This window comes from Hoplias malabaricus, chromosome 9 (genome assembly GCF_029633855.1).
Source record: "Hoplias malabaricus isolate fHopMal1 chromosome 9, fHopMal1.hap1, whole genome shotgun sequence".
NCBI lineage: Eukaryota > Metazoa > Chordata > Actinopteri > Characiformes > Erythrinidae > Hoplias > Hoplias malabaricus.
This window is the reverse complement of record NC_089808.1, coordinates 5,101,940-5,124,147: the sequence shown is the minus strand read 5'-3', so window position 1 is coordinate 5,124,147 and position 22,208 is coordinate 5,101,940. Positions and strand designations below refer to the sequence as shown.

The 22,208-nt window shown below is 40.6% G+C and overlaps 2 protein-coding genes across 3 annotated transcripts; one reads left to right on the top strand and one right to left on the bottom strand.

Annotated features, from left to right (window-relative positions):
* Positions 1 to 10,981: 10,981 nt before the first annotated feature.
* On the top strand, positions 10,982 to 17,090 carry pnp5a (purine nucleoside phosphorylase 5a). The gene is made up of 6 exons (XM_066681267.1): positions 10,982 to 11,164; positions 13,170 to 13,339; positions 13,985 to 14,088; positions 14,370 to 14,545; positions 14,864 to 15,054; positions 15,457 to 17,090. The coding sequence occupies exons 1-6, from the start codon at positions 11,142 to 11,144 to the stop codon at positions 15,672 to 15,674; spliced, it is 882 nt and encodes a 293-aa protein (XP_066537364.1). The 5' UTR covers positions 10,982 to 11,141; the 3' UTR covers positions 15,675 to 17,090.
* Positions 17,091 to 17,355: 265 nt separating this feature from the next.
* LOC136707285 (gastrula zinc finger protein XlCGF57.1-like) lies at positions 17,356 to 21,322 on the bottom strand. Of its 2 annotated transcripts, none has more exons than XM_066681265.1 (5): positions 21,149 to 21,322; positions 20,811 to 21,042; positions 20,604 to 20,728; positions 20,445 to 20,511; positions 17,356 to 19,133 (listed from the first exon to the last, which is right to left on the bottom strand). In XM_066681265.1, exons 1-5 carry the CDS (start codon positions 21,320 to 21,322, stop codon positions 17,953 to 17,955), a joined length of 1,779 nt encoding a protein of 592 aa, XP_066537362.1. In that variant the 3' UTR covers positions 17,356 to 17,952. The 2 variants fall into 2 exon arrangements, with proteins under 2 accessions (XP_066537362.1, XP_066537363.1); XM_066681266.1 differs by having other exon boundaries at positions 17,357 to 19,133; positions 20,445 to 20,508.
* Between the last annotated feature and the right edge of the window lie 886 nt (positions 21,323 to 22,208).

The following is a 22,208-nucleotide window of genomic DNA, read 5'->3' as shown; positions in this document are numbered from 1 at the left end:
TCTTGTTTTTTGAGCACTGTTCATATTTGATGTGTGACTGTGCCTTGGTCGTTGAAACTGCTTTTGTTAGTGTTTATATTTGACTTCTTTTTGTTCAGTGTCGTCTTAATTAAAGTCAAAACACAACACGTCCAAACAACTAATGCTGTGATTTTCTCTGGTACGAGCTGCTTGGCCTCAGCATTTAGATTCTCCTTCATGTTGCTTCCATGTAGCAGATAAGGGCAGAATCACATGGCTACAGTGTGGCAGTGTGGTTTAAAAGGGACAATACATGAACACACAGTGTGGACATAATAGAATAATAATAATAAAAAAAGTTTTAAAAAATTATATAATTGACATAGACAATATTATGTAAATTAGAAGTTCTGAATGTCAATTTCAATCAATTTTGTATTCATTGTATTCATACCTTTTAATTATGGAACGTAATGGCACCTTATTCTATTCACACATTCACATCATTAACACTGATGTGGTGGTAATGTGTGCTGTGCTGGTACAAGTGGATCAGACACAGCAGTGCTGCTTGGGAAAAGATCCATCACCCAAATCGTATCTGTTCTGTGGGGGACTTCACCATTGAAGAACAGGGTGAAAGGGCAAAGTATACAGAGCAAAAGATGGACTCTAGTCTGTAATTCTAGAACTACAAAGTGCTCTTGTGGACAGTGCAGCAGAGAGAAATGACAGTGAATGTAGAAACAAAGAACTTGTCATTCATAATGTTGTGTTTGATCATTATATGTATGTCAATGTTACAGAAAGTTACAGCACATCACCTGTTCACATACACACGTTTAGAGTTGGTTACATCACCACACACACACACACACACACACACACACAGAGAGAGAGGGGGGTCCCTCTGATTCAGAATTTTTTCAAGCTGTGTGTTTGTGAAAGAAAGACATAAAAAAGATTTAAGACATTTGTTTTCTGCTGACCAAAGCGGATAAATGCTCTCCAACAGAAGGTGTGTGTGTGTGTGTGTGTGTTTATTTGGACGTGAATGTGTTTTTGGATTGCGTATCAGCTGGCAATGCCCACTTTCTGTCTTTGGGAGCACCTCACACCAAGATTCACGCAGCTCTCCTCAATGCCTCTGTGAGACAGCTCTGTTTTATTGCTGTAATCACACGGCTCATTGTGCCAAGGCCTGCAGCTCTGTGTTGTCTGTGCTCTGCAACTCCTTTTCAATCCTCACACTACCCCATTCACAAAGTGGATGTCCTTCCGGCGCTCCAAGCAGGCATTTATAAAGCATTTGCTAGGGCGCCCTCCTATGGTTGTGTGTGGATTTACTGCAGGTGGATGTCTGCGGTCCTGTAGTTTTGGGCAGAGCTACCTCACAAGTAGAGATTTTTATGAAAGCAACAAGTATTTTTCGGCAATGTTTTTCTCCACATTAAAAAACTAAGAATTAAGAAATTAATTAGCTGCCTAAATTTATCAGATATCCTGTACTAAACCCTATCTACAAATAAAATAATAAAAGCACAAAATAGCCAATGGCATGCAGCTTCTCGTGCGTTGCCTAGTTACAAAAGCCACTATCGCCTTTAACACATTCAAGGTTCAGTTGTTAAGGTTCAATAAATTATTGTATCCACTAGAGGGCAGTGGAGAGTTATTGTTCTTGAGGTTGAGAGAGTTATCTCTCAACCTTTTACAATTTATAATGAAATTCTGTTCAGGCTGTGTCCATGTTTTCTACTTCTTAATGGAGTCAGTCTACAAATATACAAACAGAAATGGGAGGCTGTTCATCTCCAAAAGGAAAATGTAAGAGCTTATTTCTTTATTTGTTACTGTGTGGAATATTGTGACATCATCTGAATTTTTGAGTTTTCAGGGCACAAAGAACCACTGCACTGAAATACTATAATTTAGGGTGCAGCATTAAATCATGACGCATCATCATTTATTATTAATTAATTATTGACTGTGATCCCATGGACATAAATGACAGCAATGCAGCAGCATTACGTTCATTTTAAGCTGACCTTATGTACAACTGCTGTAATTGTAGTTATTAGTATAAGTGCAGAGAGTATGGTTTGATCCTTGTGGTATTTTGACCAAGCATGGAATGCAGAATTAAACAGCTTATTTTTCTGTGTGCTATTGATGAACAAGGAAATGTTCTTTTATTGCAGTTGTTTCCAGATATTCTCCATCCATCCATCCATCCATTATCTGTAACCGCTTATCCAATTTAGGGTCGCGGGAGGTTCAGAGCCTACCTGGAATCATCGGGCGCAAGGCGGGAATACACCCTGGAGGGTGTCCAGTCCTTCACAGAGCAACACAGACACACACACATTCACTCACACGGACACTTTTGAGTCGCCAATCCACCTGCAACGTGTGTTTTTGGACTGTGGGAGGAACCCGGAGCACCTGGAGGAAACCCACGCGGACACGGGGAGAACACACCAACTCCTCACAGTCCAGATATTCTACAATCTCCATATGTAGATTAGAATATTTTTTAATCCACCACTCACTACACAAAGATACACCATGTTTACTTCCAAACTCCAATGGAATTTATTTTAAACATTGTATTTCATTAAGAAAGCTGTGGAGATGAGATAGTGCAGAGTCATCGTCTGCTACACGTTAAGCTGAGAGCCCTGTCACAAGCTTGTCCAACTCATTTATTTGCTTTGCTGTACAACCCCCCGAACCCACCTCTAAACTTGGGAACCACTGCATTACTATACCATGTTTGTCTTGCTCTCTTTCATTTCCTGTCTGTCATCTTGTTACGTTTTATCCCACTCACATGCAAACACACTGTCACGCATTTCTACTGCAGTTGGTTGCACGTAATAAGAAATGGCATGGGTCCGTAAATAGCTCATTTAATTTCAATTTCCATGAGTTGTACAAGGCCTCAAACAGTGAAGGCCTTCAAGCTGCAAGCAAATGTGGTCTATTGGATTGGGCAAATAAGATACTCCAACATTAATCAGTTTCACACTTTTTATAGATTTATTGTGTGTGTGTGTGTGTGTGTGTGTGTGTGTGTGTGTGTGTGTGTGTGACCTAGATATGTATCACATTGTGAGGACATGTTTGGTAGTTATATTTAAGGTAAGGGCAAGTCTCCTCCAAATGGATTAAAGTCTATGTAATGTCCGCTGAAATAATGATGACTCTAGATGTTTGTTTGTGTGAGTGAGTGAGTGAGTGAGTGAATGAATGAATGAATTAATGAATGAATGACCTGCTCCTGTATATGCTTGTATAATATTTGAGAGGTGTGCCATCATAGTGGTTGACAGGTATCTGGTTAGGTGTTCCTCAAGGTTCACAGTTTGGGTCTAAAGTGTTTATATAATACTGCAGATCGTTTCACTGCTGTACAATGATAACTGTTGACATAATATTATGGCTGTTCAAAACACTGAAGCCTTATCTTAGAAAACATGCATGGGTCAGCCAACCAAGACCGTCATTAAATCAATGTTCTGTATACAATGACTTGCAAAAAGGTACAGTAAGTTGTGAAATAGAGGAATTTGAGGGTTGGTTATTTTTTAACCCTATTGTGGAGGAGGGGTAATGTTATGCACTTTTTCTAGAAGAATTTATTGAAGAAGGTTTAGATGCCAAAAGCCCCTGCCTTCCCCTGAACCACCCACTTCACTCACCAATCATCACAATGTTCTTTACTCCCCCTCTCACTCTGTTTGCTTCTCTATGTTTTTCTCTGTCTATTTTTCTACACTGACTGTCCAGTAACTGACAAAACTCAGAATAATGAACCTATTGTCTGTACTTTCTGAAGCCTTATACAGAGTACTATTTTAGGGTTTCTCATGCTTGAAAAGGAGGGATTATAATAAATGCCCACTTTATTGTAACATAGTTGATAGATTATATCATCAGCATTCCTTTGACTGAACGCTATTTAACCCCAATCATGATTCCTCTGTGTTTCTTTATCAAACTACATTTTCTGCCCTTCAGCTTGTTCAGTAGGAGACAGGGCCTATATTTTTGGTGAGCTCCTTGGAGACCATATAAAATGTAAGAAGTATTTTTCTAGCGGCTATTTCTAACAACCATTATAATACAAAATAATCTTTATTTTATAATAAGACATCTGCCTTAAAACTGATTTATTCTATCTATTAACTATGTTAATACCTGCTTTTTAAACAAGTTGGGTATGATACACTCACACTAGCACTACACTCTTAGACATGCCACCAGCAAGTCAGAGATAAAGTTGTTGCTGAGACTGAACCACCATTCAGTGATGCTGATATGTTGGTATCTTTCCATAGTAGATATAGTAGAAATGGCTTATACAGTAGTGGTTTTGAAATTTTCCAATTCTTTGTCCAAATTATCAGCTACTAAACACACCCTTCTTTAGTCAAAGCCAGTGTCACAAACATGTGCAGAACAAGGGACATGACCAGGGTCACGAATCTGTGGTACGTAGAATGAGATAAGCTAGAACTGTAAAGATACAATTTACACAATGGTGCATCTGACCCACATTCCATACAGTGAAAAACAGTCTTTATTGAGTGGTGCAACTCTCTGAGCGCTGAGCATATCATAGACATTCATTGGGATTTTAATCTCAGATGATATCCCAGGGGCGGCACGGTGGTGCAGCAGGTGGTGTCGCAGTCACACAGCTCCAGGGACTTGGGGGTTGTGGGTTCGATTCCCGCTCCGGGTGACTGTCTGTGAGGAGTGTGGTGTGTTCTCCCTGTGTCTGCGTGGGTTTTCTCCGGGTGACTGTCTGTGAGGAGTGTGGTGTGTTCTCCCTGTGTCTGCGTGGGTTTCCTCCGGGTGACTGTCTGTGAGGAGTGTGGTGTGTTCTCCCTGTGTCTGCGTGGGTTTTCTCCGGGTGACTGTCTGTGAGGAGTGTGGTGTGTTCTCCCTGTGTCTGCGTGGGTTTCCTCTGGGTGACTGTCTGTGAGGAGTGGGGTGTGTTCTCCCTGTGTCTGCGTGGGTTTCCTCCGGGTGACTGTCTGTGAGGAGTTGATGTGTTCTCCCTGTGTCTGTGTAGGTTTCCTCCGAGTGACTGTCTGTGAGGAGTGTGGTGTGTTCTCCCTGTGTCTGCGTGGGTTTCCTCCGGGTGCTCCGGTTTCCTCGCACAGTCCAAAAACACACGTTGGTAGGTGACTTAAAAGTGTCCGTAGGTGTGAGTGTGTGCGTTAATGTGTGAGTGTTTGTGGTGGCCTGTGAAGGACTGGCACCCCCTCCAGGGTGTATTCCGGCTCTGGACCCACCGTGACCCTGAACTGGATAAGCACTTACAGACAGTGAATGAATGATATCCCAGCTATCCAAGGTTGATACTTGGCCTTGCTCTCTGTGTTTGGGTTAAATGACCCTCCTTCTCATTTAGCACGATGCTAGCCAAAAACAGGCTAGTGTTGAGCTGTTAGTTTTCTCATGTCCAATGGCACTCGGGCAGTGTTTCTGGAAGCTGTGGCCTGCTTTACATCTTGTATAAACCATGTGTTAATCTTCAGCCTTTAAAATTAAATAAATAAAAATCACAGCACATTATAATCTATTGAACAATAGCCATGAGATATAATTTAAAAATTAAGCTTAATCTCCACATGTACACAAGGCACATATTCCAAAATAACACCTGCTTATGACATGCCACACATGTCTTTGGTTGCTTTACAAAAAAATTGCATTGGCATTGTACTTATTCACAGCAATGTCCAGAACATTTACTGATCTCCCATACAGCTGACCAAGGGATGTGGCAGGAGTCAGTAAATTACTGTATGGCTTCTCTTGACTTTAGACACCAAACAAACACCAACAGCTCACACCAGCATTCAGGAAAAAATGTTTATTCACCTTTTAAACAGCAAACTATCAATACAAACACTTACAGTTGTGCAAATTAACAGGTCACTAACACACGGGTTTGACATTTTCAAAGTCAGTGCCCTTAAATACATCCAAACTGGTTTAGATTAATCTACGCATGCTTAGTTGTGAGTAACTCTGGTGCAGCCCCTCAAGTGAAAGCTTCTGTTATCAGTGCAGGTGACCTTTGATATTGTTTAGAGACTTTCTTAGATTATCTTTCTCCCAGGTCATTATCCTTATCACCTCCATCTGACACTCCGTCTTCCCATTTCTTTCTCTGTGTGTTTCCTTTCAACTGATATGTGGGACGGTTATGTAAGGAGGATAATTGGTTGCTTGCAGAAAGCTGTCGCGGCTGGCACATTGTCAGCATTCAAAAAAGCACTTGGCAGACGAGAAAGCAAAGTGTCATCCCTCTCACCTTTGTGCAGATGGACTGACCCTTGGGTAAACCATTGTGGACCTGGACAGGGTCATTTTAAATCTCCATGCACTGGACAGTACTTTAAATTTCTTCCCCGAATCGGAATATGGTTTATAAACCGAAGACTGCTAACTGAACTGAGCCCAATAGGACACAGCAAAACAAGGGGTATATACAGGGGTTGGACAATGAAAGTGAAACACCTGGTTTTAGACCGCAATAATTTATTAGTATGGTGTAGGGCCTCCTTTTGCGGCCGATACAGCCATTGGATGCACATGGTCTTACTGGTGCAGTGTGGACTTAATGAAGATTGTCCACCAGGCTGCTCCCATTTAGCCATGAAACCTCCCACACTACAATGACAGGTGTTTCAGTTTTATTCTCTAACCCCTGTACATGTGCCACATTGGGCTGTGTTTGCTGTCAGAACCGTAATTTATTTGGTAGTCGGAAAGAGAACCTTGTGCACACTCTCTTTTCTCTTCTGTGAATGTGCCCCTGTACTTAGTAACTGTTGAAAAATCCCATCTGTAGTAAGTAAGTTAAAGTCAAGCACTAGTCTAGTTTTTTCACGTCTCAGACTTGCAGGTATTTTGTAAAGTTCTCTGTAAACTTTAGGATGTAAATCAATTGAAGACCATCCTTACACCAGGGCCTGGGTAAATTTTGATTGCTTCCTGGGATACAGAATGTGACGCTCCACTGTGAAGAGCCGTCAGCACTTTCTTCCCAGACTTCAATGACTGCAGATGCCATGCATTATCACTAGAGTGTCACAGTGCTCGATAACACTTTGGCAGTTCCATATACAAGTGACTGATCCACTGTTACATAACCTTTTAAAAAGAGGACAGTGACATTACAGCATGCACCCAGACTATGACCAGGAAAGTTCCAGAAGAAGAATCTAAAGGTAATGTCTTACCTGAGCAATGTTTGAGGCCCTTGTATTACCAAAATTAATCATCTATACTATACACTTTACCATACCATATCGTCACTGACCAATGAAAAACATGTATTTCCATTTTGCATTTCTATTGGTTGGTTCATCACGAAATGTTCACACAATGTGAAGGACAGCTGCTGTGTTCATATGAAGATGCAGTGAACTAAGAATGGACAAAAAATAGTTATACATGTTTTTCTTTGGCCAGCAGTGTGTAGAAGTTTTTTTAACCGATAGTTGAAATCATTATAAACCAATTTGTAAACACACAACACCTAACAGACTTCTTAAAATGTCTCAGAGTAATTTCAAAAGTGTAAAATATATACAGTCTTAGTCCCTGTTCTCTTTTGCCCCCGTCCAAACTACCGTCGGCCATTCTGTCTGAGTAAACATGACCAGAGGTTATCAGTGTATCACCTGGCTTCATATCAAACACACAGCCAAGTGCACATCCAAATAAAAGGGCCCAAATAAAATGTTGCATAATATTACAAAACAATATTCAGCCACCTGCTTACTGGCTGCAGAACAGAAAAAAAGTTGCGAAGTGTATGAAATGCTAACAAATGAAAGCAGTGATTTGTAATTTCTTTTCTTTTGTTCTTTTTCAGTAAATTCTTTCTCCAAATTTTCTTGCAACACTTTCTCAAGATGTTGGGACAGCAGCATGTTTTTACTATTGTTTTTAATGGTCTTAAATGGGCTCTAGACCAGAGAAGTTGGCCTAATTTTTGACATTACTGATACATGGCATCCTCAATGCAGAATAATATGTAGAGATATTGGTTAAGCTACGTTGTAAATGTATTTGTAATTTAACAGAATATTTGTGTACTAAAATTATACCTGACTACCTGATAAATGAATGCTGAAAACAGGCATCGTTTTAGCATCATTGTGCAGTACAGGGCTTTCCTTATCTGGAGTTGGGAAATGATATGAAAGAGTACTGAAAGTCTTTGTGAATTCCCAGCACATTTATGGTAAACAGTCTCTTCTACCCTTTGCAGGAAAGTTCTATACAAACAGCTGTAGGCTTCTTGCTATATTTGATCAAGCTGATAACAGAGTGGAAAAATTTAGCTCTGACGCTGATAGGGACAAAGTCAGAGTTGTAAGACTGAAGACTAGAGAGATTCACTAAGTTCAAAAGCTCTGTGACAGACAGGGCATGTGATATTATCACTCTGCTTCCTCAAGAGCATAATATGGGCCAATACATATCTCAGCTGGGTGGCACAGAGGCGCTGGATGTTGTGGGTTCAAGACCTTCTCCGGGTGACTGTCTATAAGGAGTTTGGTGTGTTCTCCCTGTGTCCGCATGGGTTTCCAAAAGCACACGTTGGTAGGTGGATTGGCGACTCAAAAAAGTGTCATTAGTTGTAAGGGTGTGAGTGTGTTGCCCTGTGAAGGACTGGCGCCCCCTACAGGGTGTGTTCCTGCCTTGTGCCCAGTGATTCTAGGTAGGCTCTGGACCCACTGCGACCCAGACCTGCATCACACATTCATCTAGAACATTTTGGCCTTCTGTATTTCAAGGGTTTAAAATCAAAATCAGCATCTTTAAATCTTCTAAACCCAAACTCACATACTTTTGCATACATTATTATCCCCAAGAACAGAACAAATCGATGCACATGCTTTTGCAGCACTCATTTCTCTGAGGGAACACATAACAAATATTATGAACAACACATTTTAACACACTTTATTCTGAACACACAGTATAGGCAATGTTTGTTTAATGCACAAGTCATGAAATTAAAGAGGATGTATGAGGTATTTATGGGTTCTTTATATTGCACCCCCCCCCCCCCACCACCACACACACACACCCCACCCCTCTTTCTCTGTGTAGGTGTGATATCTCAAGGTCATAAAATAGCTTTTGGAACAGTTTGTATAGATTTTATTGAGACACTATCATCACAGCTTGTTCCAGTTTTATTATTGGCCAGTATTTAGGTGTGTTGGCCAACTCTACCAAAAAAAAAAAGGAGCAATGTCACTGACTTTCACACAGCACAGTATCTCTGTATCGACCACTTTCCCAAAGCTTGGCCTTGGATAGAGAAAAACATAAAGAAGAATGTCAACCCAAAAACACCTGGTCATTAATAAGGGCCTGCAGAGGGCAGGACATCCTGCAGTTGTGCTTGTAAATATTAAGCTTATCATGTCCTCTAGGTCATGTGCTCTCAACAATGAAAAAAAGAAGTACCTGAACAAGTACAGACATAGAATGCCGTTGTTTTAGCAAACAGTTCACATAGCCGTAAACCAAAAAAAAAAATAATCTGTAAATTCACAACATGTGACATCACACCTCCATACATCATAACGTACCATGTACAAATATACTGGATGATATTGTGACATGTCATGTTCAGAATATTATAACATGAGGGTCATGTGACCAAATAAATGACATAATGAGATTACATCATAATGAGATGACATAATGAGATTGCATAATAATGAGATGACATCATAATGCACTGTAAACAAATGGTAAGAAATGTATTGTGATATAAATTAATTTAATGAATTCACACCATTATGACATAAGATGTAAGAGATGTGACCAGGCAACATCACACCTGCAGATGTTCTCTGTATTTAACACAAAATGTTGTGATGAGTCACAGGTTTGATATGTTATAAGGTGACAGATGTTTTTAGGGCTGTCACAGAGAATGCTTTTCCTTATGCGACATGTTTAGAAGGCAGAAGGTGAAAAGAGACATGGCCTTTGACTCTAGAATGTTAAAGATATCTAGAGTTTAAAGCCTGACCTCAAAATAGCTCCTTGTTTCAGTAATGTTTTGGTGTTCAGTACTGTTAGGTGTTGATCACACCTTTCTTGCTTCAGACAAAATGCTGATGTAAGAGAACTGAAACTGTTATGTAGAACTATCATTAATGTCAGTTTCATTACTTTGGTTACAATAATGTAAAGCTTCTCATCAAACTGTAATACTCAGTAGCATGTGTAGGTCATAATTATATAAGCTTAAAAAAAGTAGTTGTATCCAGCATACCTCTAGTTCCTTTATGGTTTTAAATGAAAAGATATACTTTAGGAGTTTTTAAAAATACAGTGCTGTAGTATTGACCAGCTTTATACATATAGCTTCAACTGATTTTGATGTAAAATATAAAGAAATAAGTACTTTCAAGTGAATCCCTATAGTGTTTGAACCTGGAAATCAGTAATGTGTAGGTCTTATAATAAAAGGGAGCTGGTCTCATGTGCTTTTTCAGTAATTTTATTTGTCAGTAATCGTGATCCGCTCAGTGTGATCCCATGACCTTAGCGTACCAATTGTTGTGGATATGCCGTCCCTGTCAAAACATCCAGGCAATATATTTGTGTCCAGGTAAAAAACAGGACATTGTGTGTATGTATTGTGCTCTTTCGCAGGTTATGTGTACTGTAGCTCAGTCACTGTACTGCAGGTCAATAACTTTGACATTGAAGATTTGACGTTGCAGATTCAGGAGCAGCAACCACCCCAAAAAAAACCTTCTCAATAAAACAACTGGCCTGGGACCAGTGTAAAAGACCCCTACATTCCTCACGCACCCCTAAATTACTGCCCCCAGCACCAACCTCGAGGGATTTGCGTCAGGAGTTATGGAGCTGTGAGAGTGCATTTGCGTCACGCGTTGGGGGCGGGGCCAGTGTGGAGGATATAAGAACACCGGCGTTCAGATTTGTGCGGGGATTTTACAAGAACTAAGCTGTAGTTTTTCTGAATGAGACAATTTAGTGTTTTTATTGTTTTAAACGAGTGTAAGAATTTTATTTATTTATTTATTTTGTGTGTGAGCGTTCGTTGAGCGCTGTTGTTGTTGCCGTTACTTTCCCGTGGACGGAGTACAGATATGTTCCCTGAGGGCAACACCGGGTAAGAACGGTCTTTTCTGTCTTTTTTGAAAGTCTGAAAGTCTGTACTTTTAGTTTTACGTTAGTGTTTCATTCATACGTCCATTCATTCAATGAAGCCTCGCTCTGGTTTGTGTTACTTCAGTGTGCTGGACGCTTTGCTGCACGTGGCGACGCTCGAGCTGTTGGACATGTTTGTGTGTGTGTGTAACAGGAATATATCGGGACCATTCCTTGTGGGGAACTCTCTTACACAAGGGAATGGAAAAAAAATAAGTCCTTTTACATTGACTTCCATTGGTAGTTGAGAAGGTGTATTCCTTCTCCTGTAAAATGTTTTGGAGATATGTTTTTCTTGGGTCAGCGTCGGTGTGGGTGTGTATGCGCATGCGCATGCGCGCGCCGTGTGTAAATGACCGTTATAGATACACTTAAAATACAAGACAAATTGAGACAGTAAAAAGAACAAGTATTTGATTCTTCTCTATTCACTTGACTTTCAGGTGAATTGTTTATTCTGGAAATTAAGGAAAATATTTAACAGTTTGATATTTTTAGGAAGCAAAAAATTTCCTGAAAATTCTTTGGTTTACTACTATTGATAAGGATTATTTTAGGAATGCTATTATAAGGGCCAGTGCCACGTGTGCTGCATTTCCTCATTAGGCCGTAGCCAATTTATTTTGGTCAGGCAGTATGAGAAAGCTGTTGCCCTAAATAACCAAGGAAGCAGGGGCGATGAATCAGACCAGGTCAGGTCATGTTACAGAATGACTGCCAATGGACAGGGATATTATACTGGCCGTGGTGTACCAATAAAGGAATCTGTCCAAAGGTACCCTGATTCATGTGAGTTTAATGTCACCATGCTTGATCCCACGTGTCAGCTAGAGAAGCCCCTGGTTTTGGACTGTGGGGCAGTGCCGCCATAATCTCTTGAGTCCTAGAGAGCCGTTGTAACTCTGGGATGAGTTGCAGTGGCATTTTTGATCCAGAACTAATCACCCAAATCAGTTTTAGACTTCACTAATGCTTTGGTGGCTAAATGCAATGAAACCTTTAGAACAATGTTTCAGAACTTGGAAAGAGTAGGTTTCTATGAACATTTGAACACAAGGTAATCTCCATTTTCATACAGTGATTACAACAGGGAGATGTCAAACAGGTTAGATATCGATTCTGTAGAGCCAACAAGGATGTACATGTTCCTCAGCATTTCCTAGCTCTCCAGTCTGTCTGTGTGCTGGAAATTGGTCCAGCCTGTTTACAAAACCCTGGTGGCAGTAAATGAGTAAAAGACAAGGTGGCTCAAACAAGGTCAAATATGCTAGGTTTCCTCTCTCTGCTCATGGCAGAAAAAGATGAGGATATGGCATCATTGCTGGCCCATAGGTGGTTAATTTTGACTTATGCTTTGCTCTTTCAGATGATTTAGGTAGAATGTAAAGACCAACATTGCTTCAAAACTCAAAACAAAATATAAAATGAGTTTTTGTGGTAATTCAAACCATCCACATACAAAGAGTAGTTTTCCTACTCAAACATTATCAAAACGCAGAGCTTCTGAATGTAAACAAACCAGAAAGAACTGCCAGAAAGTTCCACAAAATCATAGGCTTCCATTAAATCATGAAATGTAGGTAGGATGTGATTCTGGGTATCTGAGTGGACAGATGATGCTAATTTGGTCTAAGTGGTCGGTCTTGTCCTTGGGTGTATGTGCATATTATTATAATAAATGGTATGTTGAAATTAATACACCGCCCTTACAAGTCCAACTATCAGTACACATTAGACCATAAAACATTAGCATGTGTATCATGTTTCATGATCAGCAGTTGTGGTACCTTACTATCTCTACTCACCTATCCATGTATGGATAAGACAGAGAATCCCTTATGTGTATATAACTATAAACATGTGCATGCTGAGTGCACTCTGATATATCATTAGACATGCATTAGATTAGTTACAGACTTTGCCATGTGAGCTCTTGGTTAGTTACCAATCCTTCTTTCTGTGTGCAGGTACAGTTATGAGGAGTGCAGGGCCACAGCCGACTGGCTGCTCACGCAGACTGCATTGCGCCCCCTGGTGGGCATCGTGTGTGGTTCAGGACTTGGAGGACTTGCTGAGTTACTGAAAGACAAGGTGACATTCAACTATAGAGACATCCCCAACTTCCCTCAAAGCACAGGTCAGTGAAAGTATATACAATCACTTTAGTATTATGTGGACATATAAATTTACTGCTTAATGTCATAAGGCTGATGGTTTGATGATTAGAGCTGGCCTTTTGTTAAGACATGTGCGAGTATAACAGTGTGTACCCGTGAAGAGGTTCATGAAGCAGTCTTCAGCTGTCCAGATAAGGCAAAAGACCCAACAGCTGAAGATAAATTCAAGCTGACATGATATGGCCTTTTTGGGTTTCTGTTAACAAGCTGGGAAATGGGGTGGGGGTGCACGCACCTTGGTACTGGGCCAGTGCTGACACCCATAATTTTTATGTACATATCCTCCAGTGTTGATTCCAGTAGAGGGTCACTTAATAACATGTAAAAATAGACTAAATATACCTGGATTAGCATTATGGAGGTGTATACCATTTATTTCCCGTTTACAGAAAATAAAATGCTATTTTAATGAATTGAATGCAGATAAGTAGGATTAAAGTATTGCTTTGCAATATTCGTCAGATAACTAATTCATCATTCAGTGCTAGAATTTTTGACTAATTATTTACTCGTACTTATATGATTCCAATAATATTGAGCAGTTTTGTTCGGTTCTTTGCCTCCGCTACTCACCACCCACTCAAGTCATTCTTGTTTACTAATAGTGCATGGTCATGCTGGGCGACTGGTGTTTGGGACTTTGAAAGGGAGACCGTGTGTCTGCATGCAAGGACGGTTCCATCTCTACGAGGGATATACCATCCAGAAGGTACAAACATCACAGACGTCTTCCATCCTTGAGCCAGTTAGTTTAGCACAGAAATTTATCACATCTTGGGTAAGATTTCATTTGGTTCTCAGGGTGACTCCTCTGAGCCCATAGCAAGAAAATAATGTTTCTGGGCTGTTTTTTTTCCTCCCCTCTCCTTTCTTCACATACACAGCCAGTTTTTAAGGTTTAATACCAAGCTCTTTGTGGTTAAATAAGTTTTTGGAGACCACTACTCTTCTTCATGTGTAGTGAAATTTTATCTGTCCCTATTTTTTTAGATCACTCTTCCTATGCGGATATTTAAGCTGATGGGTGTGGAGACTGTGATCCTCACTAACGCTGCAGGAGGCTTGAATCAAGATTACAAAGTTGGAGACATCATGATAATCAAAGACCATATAAACATGCCTGGATTTGCTGGCAATAACCCCCTGGCTGGACCTAATGATGAAAGGTGTGGGCTTCTTTTAGAATACACTCTTATAAGCTATGCTTCAGATGCATGATCAGTGATAGTCTTCAAGCTCCAATAGTTTAAATAAACAACTTGATTAGGACGCGTCACTGCAGCCTTATATTCAACACCATGAGCAATTTGTATTTTAAGACACAAGAGCTTTGGCTATTAACGCCCAAAAATGTAATGTATGTATGCCATTTTGTCGTATCAGTGCTCTGTCGTGGCAATAGGAAATGTTATTTGTTGAAACACTACATTAAAATAAAACGTATGAAGTTCTATACCGCAGTAACCATGGTGTGTCTTCTACAGGTTTGGTGTGCGGTTTCCGTGCATGTCTGATGCGTACGACAGGGAGCTGCAGCAGTTGGCCATGGATGTGGGCACTGAGCTGGGTTATGGAGACTTCCTCAGAGAGGGAGTTTACTGTGTGCTTGGAGGACCTTCATTTGAAACCATCGCAGAGTGTCGCATGCTGCACAGACTTGGAGCTGATGCTGTTGGTGAGAAGCTCTCCTAGTTCTCCATGCTTTAATAGACTTAGTGCTTTCAAATTTTCCTCTATCTGCAGACTCTGAAATCCAGCTGCAGTTCTAGACTTGGAGTTTCAGTGCAGTGGCTTTGTCATTGCCCTTAGCAGTGAGGCTTGAGTTTACTGTGAGACACATGAGTGCATGTAAAGTTGTTGTATAGCTAGCTATGCCAAAATGTTTTACCCAAGTCAGTACTGTTGATGGTCATGATTTGCTGATGCATCAAGTACACAACACTGCTTGATAACACTTAAAACGATGTAAAACATTCAAGTTTTCAAGTAACTGTTCTTCATATGTAAATTCTCTTTATGCATGTCAGTATTATTAATAATTAAGCAACTGCTTAACTCTCTCGTTCGCTTCTGTCAGGGATGAGCACGGTTCACGAGGTGATTGTGGCTCGTCACTGTGGCATGCGGGTCTTCGCCCTGTCTCTGATAACCAATCAGGCAGTGATGGATTACGACAGTGAGGAGAAGGCCAATCATGAAGAAGTTCTCCAGACTGGTAAACATAGGGCAGAGCAGCTGGAACGGCTTGTTTCCACCATTGTCACTCGCATAGAGTACAACAATAACTATGTTTAAAGGCGAAGTTCATGATTGCATTTTTTTTTTTTAATGTTTTTATAAAATTCAGACGTTTCCTTGCCTTTCGCTAGCTCTCCAGTCTGTTTGCGCGCTTGAAACCGGTCTAATGTGTTTACGAAGCCCCAGTATCTGTAAATGAGTAAAAAAATTCAAACAAACAAAAAAAAAAGTCTTGGTTCAGTATGCTAGTCTCTGCTTTTTATTTTTTTATTTTTTTTATTTATTTATTTTTTTTTGAGACAATGGCGAGAACTCCAAACCTTTAAAAGCATGAACCAAGTTGAGGATAGTACTCATTTTTACTCTTTCAGATCTATTAAGGTGGAAATGTCTCCAAATTCAGGAGACGGCAAACTGCATTACCGAAAGTGCTACGAAACAAAACAACTCTAATTACAAATGAGTTTCTGTGGAAATATAAACAGTGATAAAAATGACAAGTTCATCTTCGTCCATGTACAAACACCAGTTGTTATATTCCCTCAAACATATCATTCCACCTTAAAAGACGCAGAGTTTAAAACTGCGTTTCCCCACAATCGTAGACGTTCCCTTTAAAATCAACTCTGGCCAGACAAACTCCTAATGGGGTCCAGAAACTGCCAGTGCAGCATACAACGTAGCTTAGTGCAGAACCTGCTGAGTAAGGAACATTAACCCATAAAGCCACCTTGGCCATTAAGCAGTGGAAGAAAGTAGTATGTGCACCTCCTTTGTTTTCTCCTGTTGCATTCAGTGTTCTAAATTTTTAATCCTACCCACTGAACAGTCCTAACACTAAGGAACTGCTCACGGGCATATCAAGATTCTTCTAAGGTTTTTTTTTATTGTATTTATTTAATTTAGTTGTTGTTGTTGCTGTTATTGTTTGTGGTTTTTAATTCAGCCTTTTTCAAGTATCAACTCAATTTAATACCATTTTTCTATTGTTCTAAATGTGTACATGGTGAATCAAACACCAAAAACGTTTAGGCTATCAAAACACCCTACAAAAATTTGTAATAGTGGGCACATTTTCAGTAAATACGCCCTATGGTAGCACATTTTGAAAAGGTTGAGAGAACACCTATTAAGATTCCTGAACTATTTATTTTTAGTTTAATTCTGAAATGCTCTGCAAAATTACGCAGCAAATCTTTGGCCAATAGTGATTGAGCATGTACATTCCCTTTGCAGGCACCACTAAATGCCAGACTGTAGAGAATCCTGTCTAATTTAATGCTGATCCTTTATGTATATGTACTAATTTAAACATGGGAATTGTTTGTAAATTGTGAAGTCGTCCTAAATGTACAGTATGTGGATTTTGTTTGATGTCTCATTTTTCTAACATTATGACTAAAGGTACCTTATTTATTATTTGTGCCTTGGTTTTCATTTTTGTGCAATGTCTTATTATGGGAGTGTTATGATATTATTATTAAAGTGCATTTAGATGATTCTGGCTCCTGGTGAACTCTGGCTTGTGCTCTATGACATTGCAAGATTTGAGACAATGGAATTGTCACAATATCCAGTGACTTTGACTCTAATTACATGTTCAGAGAATGTTTTGGACTGGTTGGTTTTGGGTTGTGCACCCTGCATTTCATTAGACTGATGGACTTTTTGCTAGACTTTGATTGGATATGGAGAAGCACACAAAGAGAGGAAAAAAAAGAAAATTTACTTTAATCTTCATGGGTGAACCAATTCTCTACTTTAGCCTGAACATATTTGTGAACACATGCGTCCACACGCAGCAGTGGTTTGCTAGCCATAGCACCTGGGGAGCTTTAGGGAGTTGGGTGCCTTGTTGAGGGGTGAATATTTAGAGGGAGAGGAACAATCCCTCCAGTTCCCCACTGTCCCTAGGGATTAATCCAGCAACTTTTGTCTCAAATCTGCTGTTTAATCTTATGGCACTGATTGCCACTGAAAAAGAAACCTGTGCAGAGTGAACAAGCTTAAAACGTCATAATTTTAAAGGCATAGCAATGGCCAACAGCTATGCAAGAAGCATAAAGCACCAGGTATATTATAATACATTACAAACATAGCACAGTCAAAGAGAGCAATTTCTATTGTTAATCAGAGTCTTTAAATGATAAATCACAAGCCCAGCAGAGGTTTTCCAAAACTATTAGGTCCAGATCACTTTATTACAAATGAATGGTTAGCACCATTTTGCTTTTCTATAAAAAGGTTGATGTAAAAGTTGAAGTCGAAACATTCAAATATATTCAAGTGATTTAAAAGGCATATTATAAGGCAAAAAATGTTTTTGAAACGTGTTTCATAACTGCAGCTGCGGCTCTTCCCTGGGATGAGAAGCCCGGTAGTGGTAATGAAGATGGCTGCTTTGGCAGAACGACTTGTTGCAGAAGCTGCAGCGATATGGCTTTTCTCCTGTGTGGGTTCGCTTGTGTTTTCCCAGAGAGCTGGCTTGCGTGAAGCTTTTGTTGCAAATGTTACACACAAAGCTCTTCTCTCCTGTGTGTGTGAGTCTGTGGGCTTTCAATGAGCCTTTGAGTGCAAAGGTCTTTGAGCACAAATCACACTTGAATGGTTTAACCCCACTGTGGGTCAGCAGGTGAGTCTTAAGGTGGGTCCCCCTGCGGAAGCCTTTTCCACAGTGCTCACAGCAGAAGGCTTTAATGCCTGTGTGTATCTGTCTGTGGGATTTGTAGCTGTTGGCATGGATAAAGCTTTCTCCACACACATCACAGCAGAACGGCTTCTCACCAGTGTGCAGCCTCTCATGAACCCTGAGGTTGCTCTTTTGGGCAAACGTTTTGCCACAGTGCATACAAGTATAGGGTTTCTCTCCTGTGTGAACTCGCTGATGGTAGTCCAAGTAGGACTTGGTGAGGAAGCTCATGCCACACTGTTTGCATACGAATGTCTTCTCACTACTATGAGTCCTTTCGTGAGCTTTGAGGGTGCTTGCCAAGGCAAACGTCTTCTGACAGATAGTGCAGGTGAACGGTCTCTCATTAGAGTGGCTGGTCATGTGCTTCTTTAAGTGGTTGGGCAGACGAAAGACCTTCTCACAAACTGTACAGGCATGTGGCTTTTCTATTCTGTGCTCCCGGAGGTGGACACGGAGGAGCTGTTTGCTGCCAAATCGCTCTCCACAGTCCTTGCAAATGTGAGGAGTCTCTCCACTGTGGAATGTCTTCTGGTGTCTTTTCAGATTGTTCAGATATGTAAAGACCTTACCACAAGCATCACATTTAAGCTCTTTCTGTGCTGTTGTTTCTTTACAGCTGCCTCCTGGAGCTTTACTAGTTGCCTTGTGTGTTCCCTGTACATGAAAAGAATTGTCTTTTGCATCAACGTTCAAATCTAATGACTGTGCTGCTGATATCTTGATTTCCAGGGTGTCCGAACTCTTAGATTGAGCTCCGTTTTCTTCTCTACGGATTGGCTTCACAGTGGATTCTCCGAGGTTATTCAATCCTTCCTCCACAATTTCTGAAAAAGCAAATGTTTAAATAAATGTCATAATGGCGTGTGTTTTAATGCACTACACATCCACTCTCACAGGAACGTGATTTAATTATAACAGGGCTGAAATCTTAATAGAGCTGCAAAAAACAAGAAATATATACACTAACATACTGCACTTTTGCCAATTACAAATTTTAAACAAAAAAGTCAATAGAAACTGTACAAAAAACGGAACAACAGCAAGTTTAAGCTTGCTAATCTTTTTTTTAGTTATTTATAATTATATATATATATATATATATATATATATATAAAAAGGATCTGGCAATCTGACATGCACCTTATGCATGTATAAGTTAGACAATGAAAGTGAAACACCTGTCATTGTAGTGTGGGAGGTTTCAGGGCTAAATTGGAGCAGCCTGGTGGACAATCTTCATTAACTCCACACTGCACCAGTAAGACCATGTGCATCCAATGGTTCAAACACTGTGTCCTGAAGGCGGTGCCGTGTATCAGGATGACAATGCACCAATACACACAGCGAGACTGGTGAAAGACTGGTTTGATGAACATGAAAGTGAAGTTGAACATCTCCCATGGCCTGCACAGTCACCAGATCTAAATATTATTGAGACACTTTGGGGTGTTTTGGAGGAGCGAGTCAGGAAACGTTTTCCTCCACCAGCATCACGTAGTGACCTGGCCACTATCCTGCAAGAAGAATGGCTTCAAATCCCTCTGACCACTGTGCAGGACTTGTGTATGTCATTCCCAAGATGAATTGATGCTGAGGATCATACTAAAGGAGTACATCGTACTAATAAATTATTGTGGTCTAAAAGCAGGTTTCAGTTTCATTGTCCAACCCCTGTAACTTGGGGGGGGGGGGGGGGGGCGCCAGTCCTTCACAGGGCAACACAGACACACACACTCATGGACACTTGAGTCGCCAATCTACCTACCAACGTGCGTTTTTGGACTGTGGGAGAAAACCAGAGCACCCGGAGGAAACCCACGCGGACACGGGGAGAAGACACCAACTCCTCACACACAGTCACCCGGAGCGGGAATCGAACCTGCAATCTCCAGTTCCCTGGAGCCGTGTAACCCCGACACTACCCGCTGCGCCACCGTGCCGCCCCCCATCCTTTTTTTACGTAAGTTTTTACGTGGTTGCCACAAAATGCTGTTGGTTCTTATTGGTTTTTATTGTAAGAGCATTTGATTAATTGCTGTCCAGCTCAACAAATTCTTCTGAAATTCAACAGTAAGCGATTAACAAAAGTAAAAATAGACAAAAACAACAACAAAAAATGTATTAAGAATCTATACCGTTTTGTAACAAGAATTTCTCTTGGTCCTTTCCATAGTCAAGTTCCAACTTAAGCACTGGGTTCTGCTGAAGAAGAGAAGCCTGTTAGAAATACTGCAATGGTGAATTTATAATGGAACTACAAGAAAAACTGTATATTAACCGCATGGCATTAATACCTCCACAGTCTGAGGAAAAGGTCCGGCGGAGTTGTTCTGTGTGGAGTCTTCTGAGAAGAAAAGTGTATTTATTTGTCCATTGATTCTCTCAGTCTGAGACAGGAGGCTGTCCTCTAGTATTCTCTCTGTGAACAGACGTTTCCACTTCAGTAGATTTAGGTTAAAACATATACATATATATAACAATAATATAAGAAGAAACTTTACCCTCGTCTGTTGGTTGAGCACTCTGAGGCTGAGCGGTGGAAATAAGTCTGACTGAATTTCTTTTCCTCGTCACCTGGGTCTCCAACGACTGCCTACTTCTCTTCATCTTCTGTCTTTTTAAGAATCCCAGCGGAACCTTGGCTGGAGCTCTACAGCTCAGTCGACAGAAGAGTTGAATAATCTGACGGACTGTTTCTTTAGTCTGGTTTTCCAGAGCTGCAGTAACCTTCATCTGAAATTAAACAATAACCGTAACCTTGTCTATTGGTCGAGCAATGTGTATTTTTCCCAACTTCACTAACGCAGACACATTTACGTCAGGACTCTGAGGTACTCACCAGTCTGAACTCGCTGTCCTCTGTTTGCTGAGCTCCATTTTGAGGTTTCAAAGCAGAAACATCGTCAAGTTTACATATTTCCTCCACAGTCGCCCGGACCAACGCGTTCATGAGGGAAACCAGCTGCTTCTGTAAAACTGCAGAAGGCTGCATCCTCCTACTGCACAATATCATCGGTATATGGAGGTAAACCGATGTTTATTAAAGTAACAAAAAAAGTCAGAAAGTTCTTTGTCACTGTTTAGTTTTCCACCGTTGCCTCGCAGCCTGGAATGCGTAACAGAATTCAAAATAAAAGTCCGCGGCGTAGACCCTGTAGACTAACTCATAAATCTATCCCCTGGTCAAATTGCATGCTCTGTTAACAAGTGAAATATATTTTTCAATAAAATATATTTTTCTATTCCACATTTAAAATGTACACATTTTCCTCCCAATGTGGAAATTTAGTTGGCTAGAAAACTTAAGGACCTTTTTGAGGGCTGTCCGACTGAATGTCACCCAAATCTTTTCCCATTGGACAAGCTGAAATTAACCTTAATTTATCTGACCAAGTTGAGACATCTTTTCATTCATTCATCCGTTATCTGTAGCCCTTATCCAGTTCAGGGTCACGGTGGGTCCAGAGCCTACCTGGAATCATTGGGTGCAAGGCAGGAATACACCCTGGAGGGGGCACCAGAGACACACACATCTCTACAGACACTTTTAAGTCACCAATCCACCTACCAATGTGTGTTTTTGGACTGTGGGAGGAAACCGGAGCACCCGGAGGCAACCCACGCGGACACGGGGAGAACACACCACACTCCTTACAGACAGTCACCCAGAGCGGGAATCGAACCCACAACCTCCAGGTCCCTGGAGCTGTGTGATTGTGACATCCTGCTTTTTTGAAATTCCCCTAGGGGAATTCTCAATCATATTTTCAAAAACCTTTAAAATCTTTTTTTAATTGTTACACAAACTTACACAGGAATTTGTAATGCACCTCTTTGTATAGCCTTTAACATCAGTTAGTAAATGATGACTAATACAATCATTTAAAATTGCAGATGCA

What these genes read in the sequence shown, in the direction of transcription:
- LOC136707285 (XM_066681265.1), bottom strand. Translation starts at nt 21,322, where the DNA reads ATGATATTGTGCAGTAGGAGGATGCAGCCTTCTGCAGTTTTACAGAAG. An exon ending in CTTTTCCTCAGACTGTGGAG is followed by an intron (nt 20,512 to 20,603) that starts GTATTAATGCCA and finishes TCTCTTCTTCAG; the next exon opens with CAGAACCCAGTGCTTAAGTT. An exon ending in GAAATTCTTGTTACAAAACG is followed by an intron (nt 19,134 to 20,444) that starts GTATAGATTCTT and finishes TTGCTTTTTCAG; the next exon opens with AAATTGTGGAGGAAGGATTG.
- pnp5a (XM_066681267.1), top strand. Translation starts at nt 11,142, where the DNA reads ATGTTCCCTGAGGGCAACACCGG. An exon ending in CAACTTCCCTCAAAGCACAG is followed by an intron (nt 13,340 to 13,984) that starts GTCAGTGAAAGT and finishes GTTTACTAATAG; the next exon opens with TGCATGGTCATGCTGGGCGA. An exon ending in GCTGGACCTAATGATGAAAG is followed by an intron (nt 14,546 to 14,863) that starts GTGTGGGCTTCT and finishes TGTCTTCTACAG; the next exon opens with GTTTGGTGTGCGGTTTCCGT.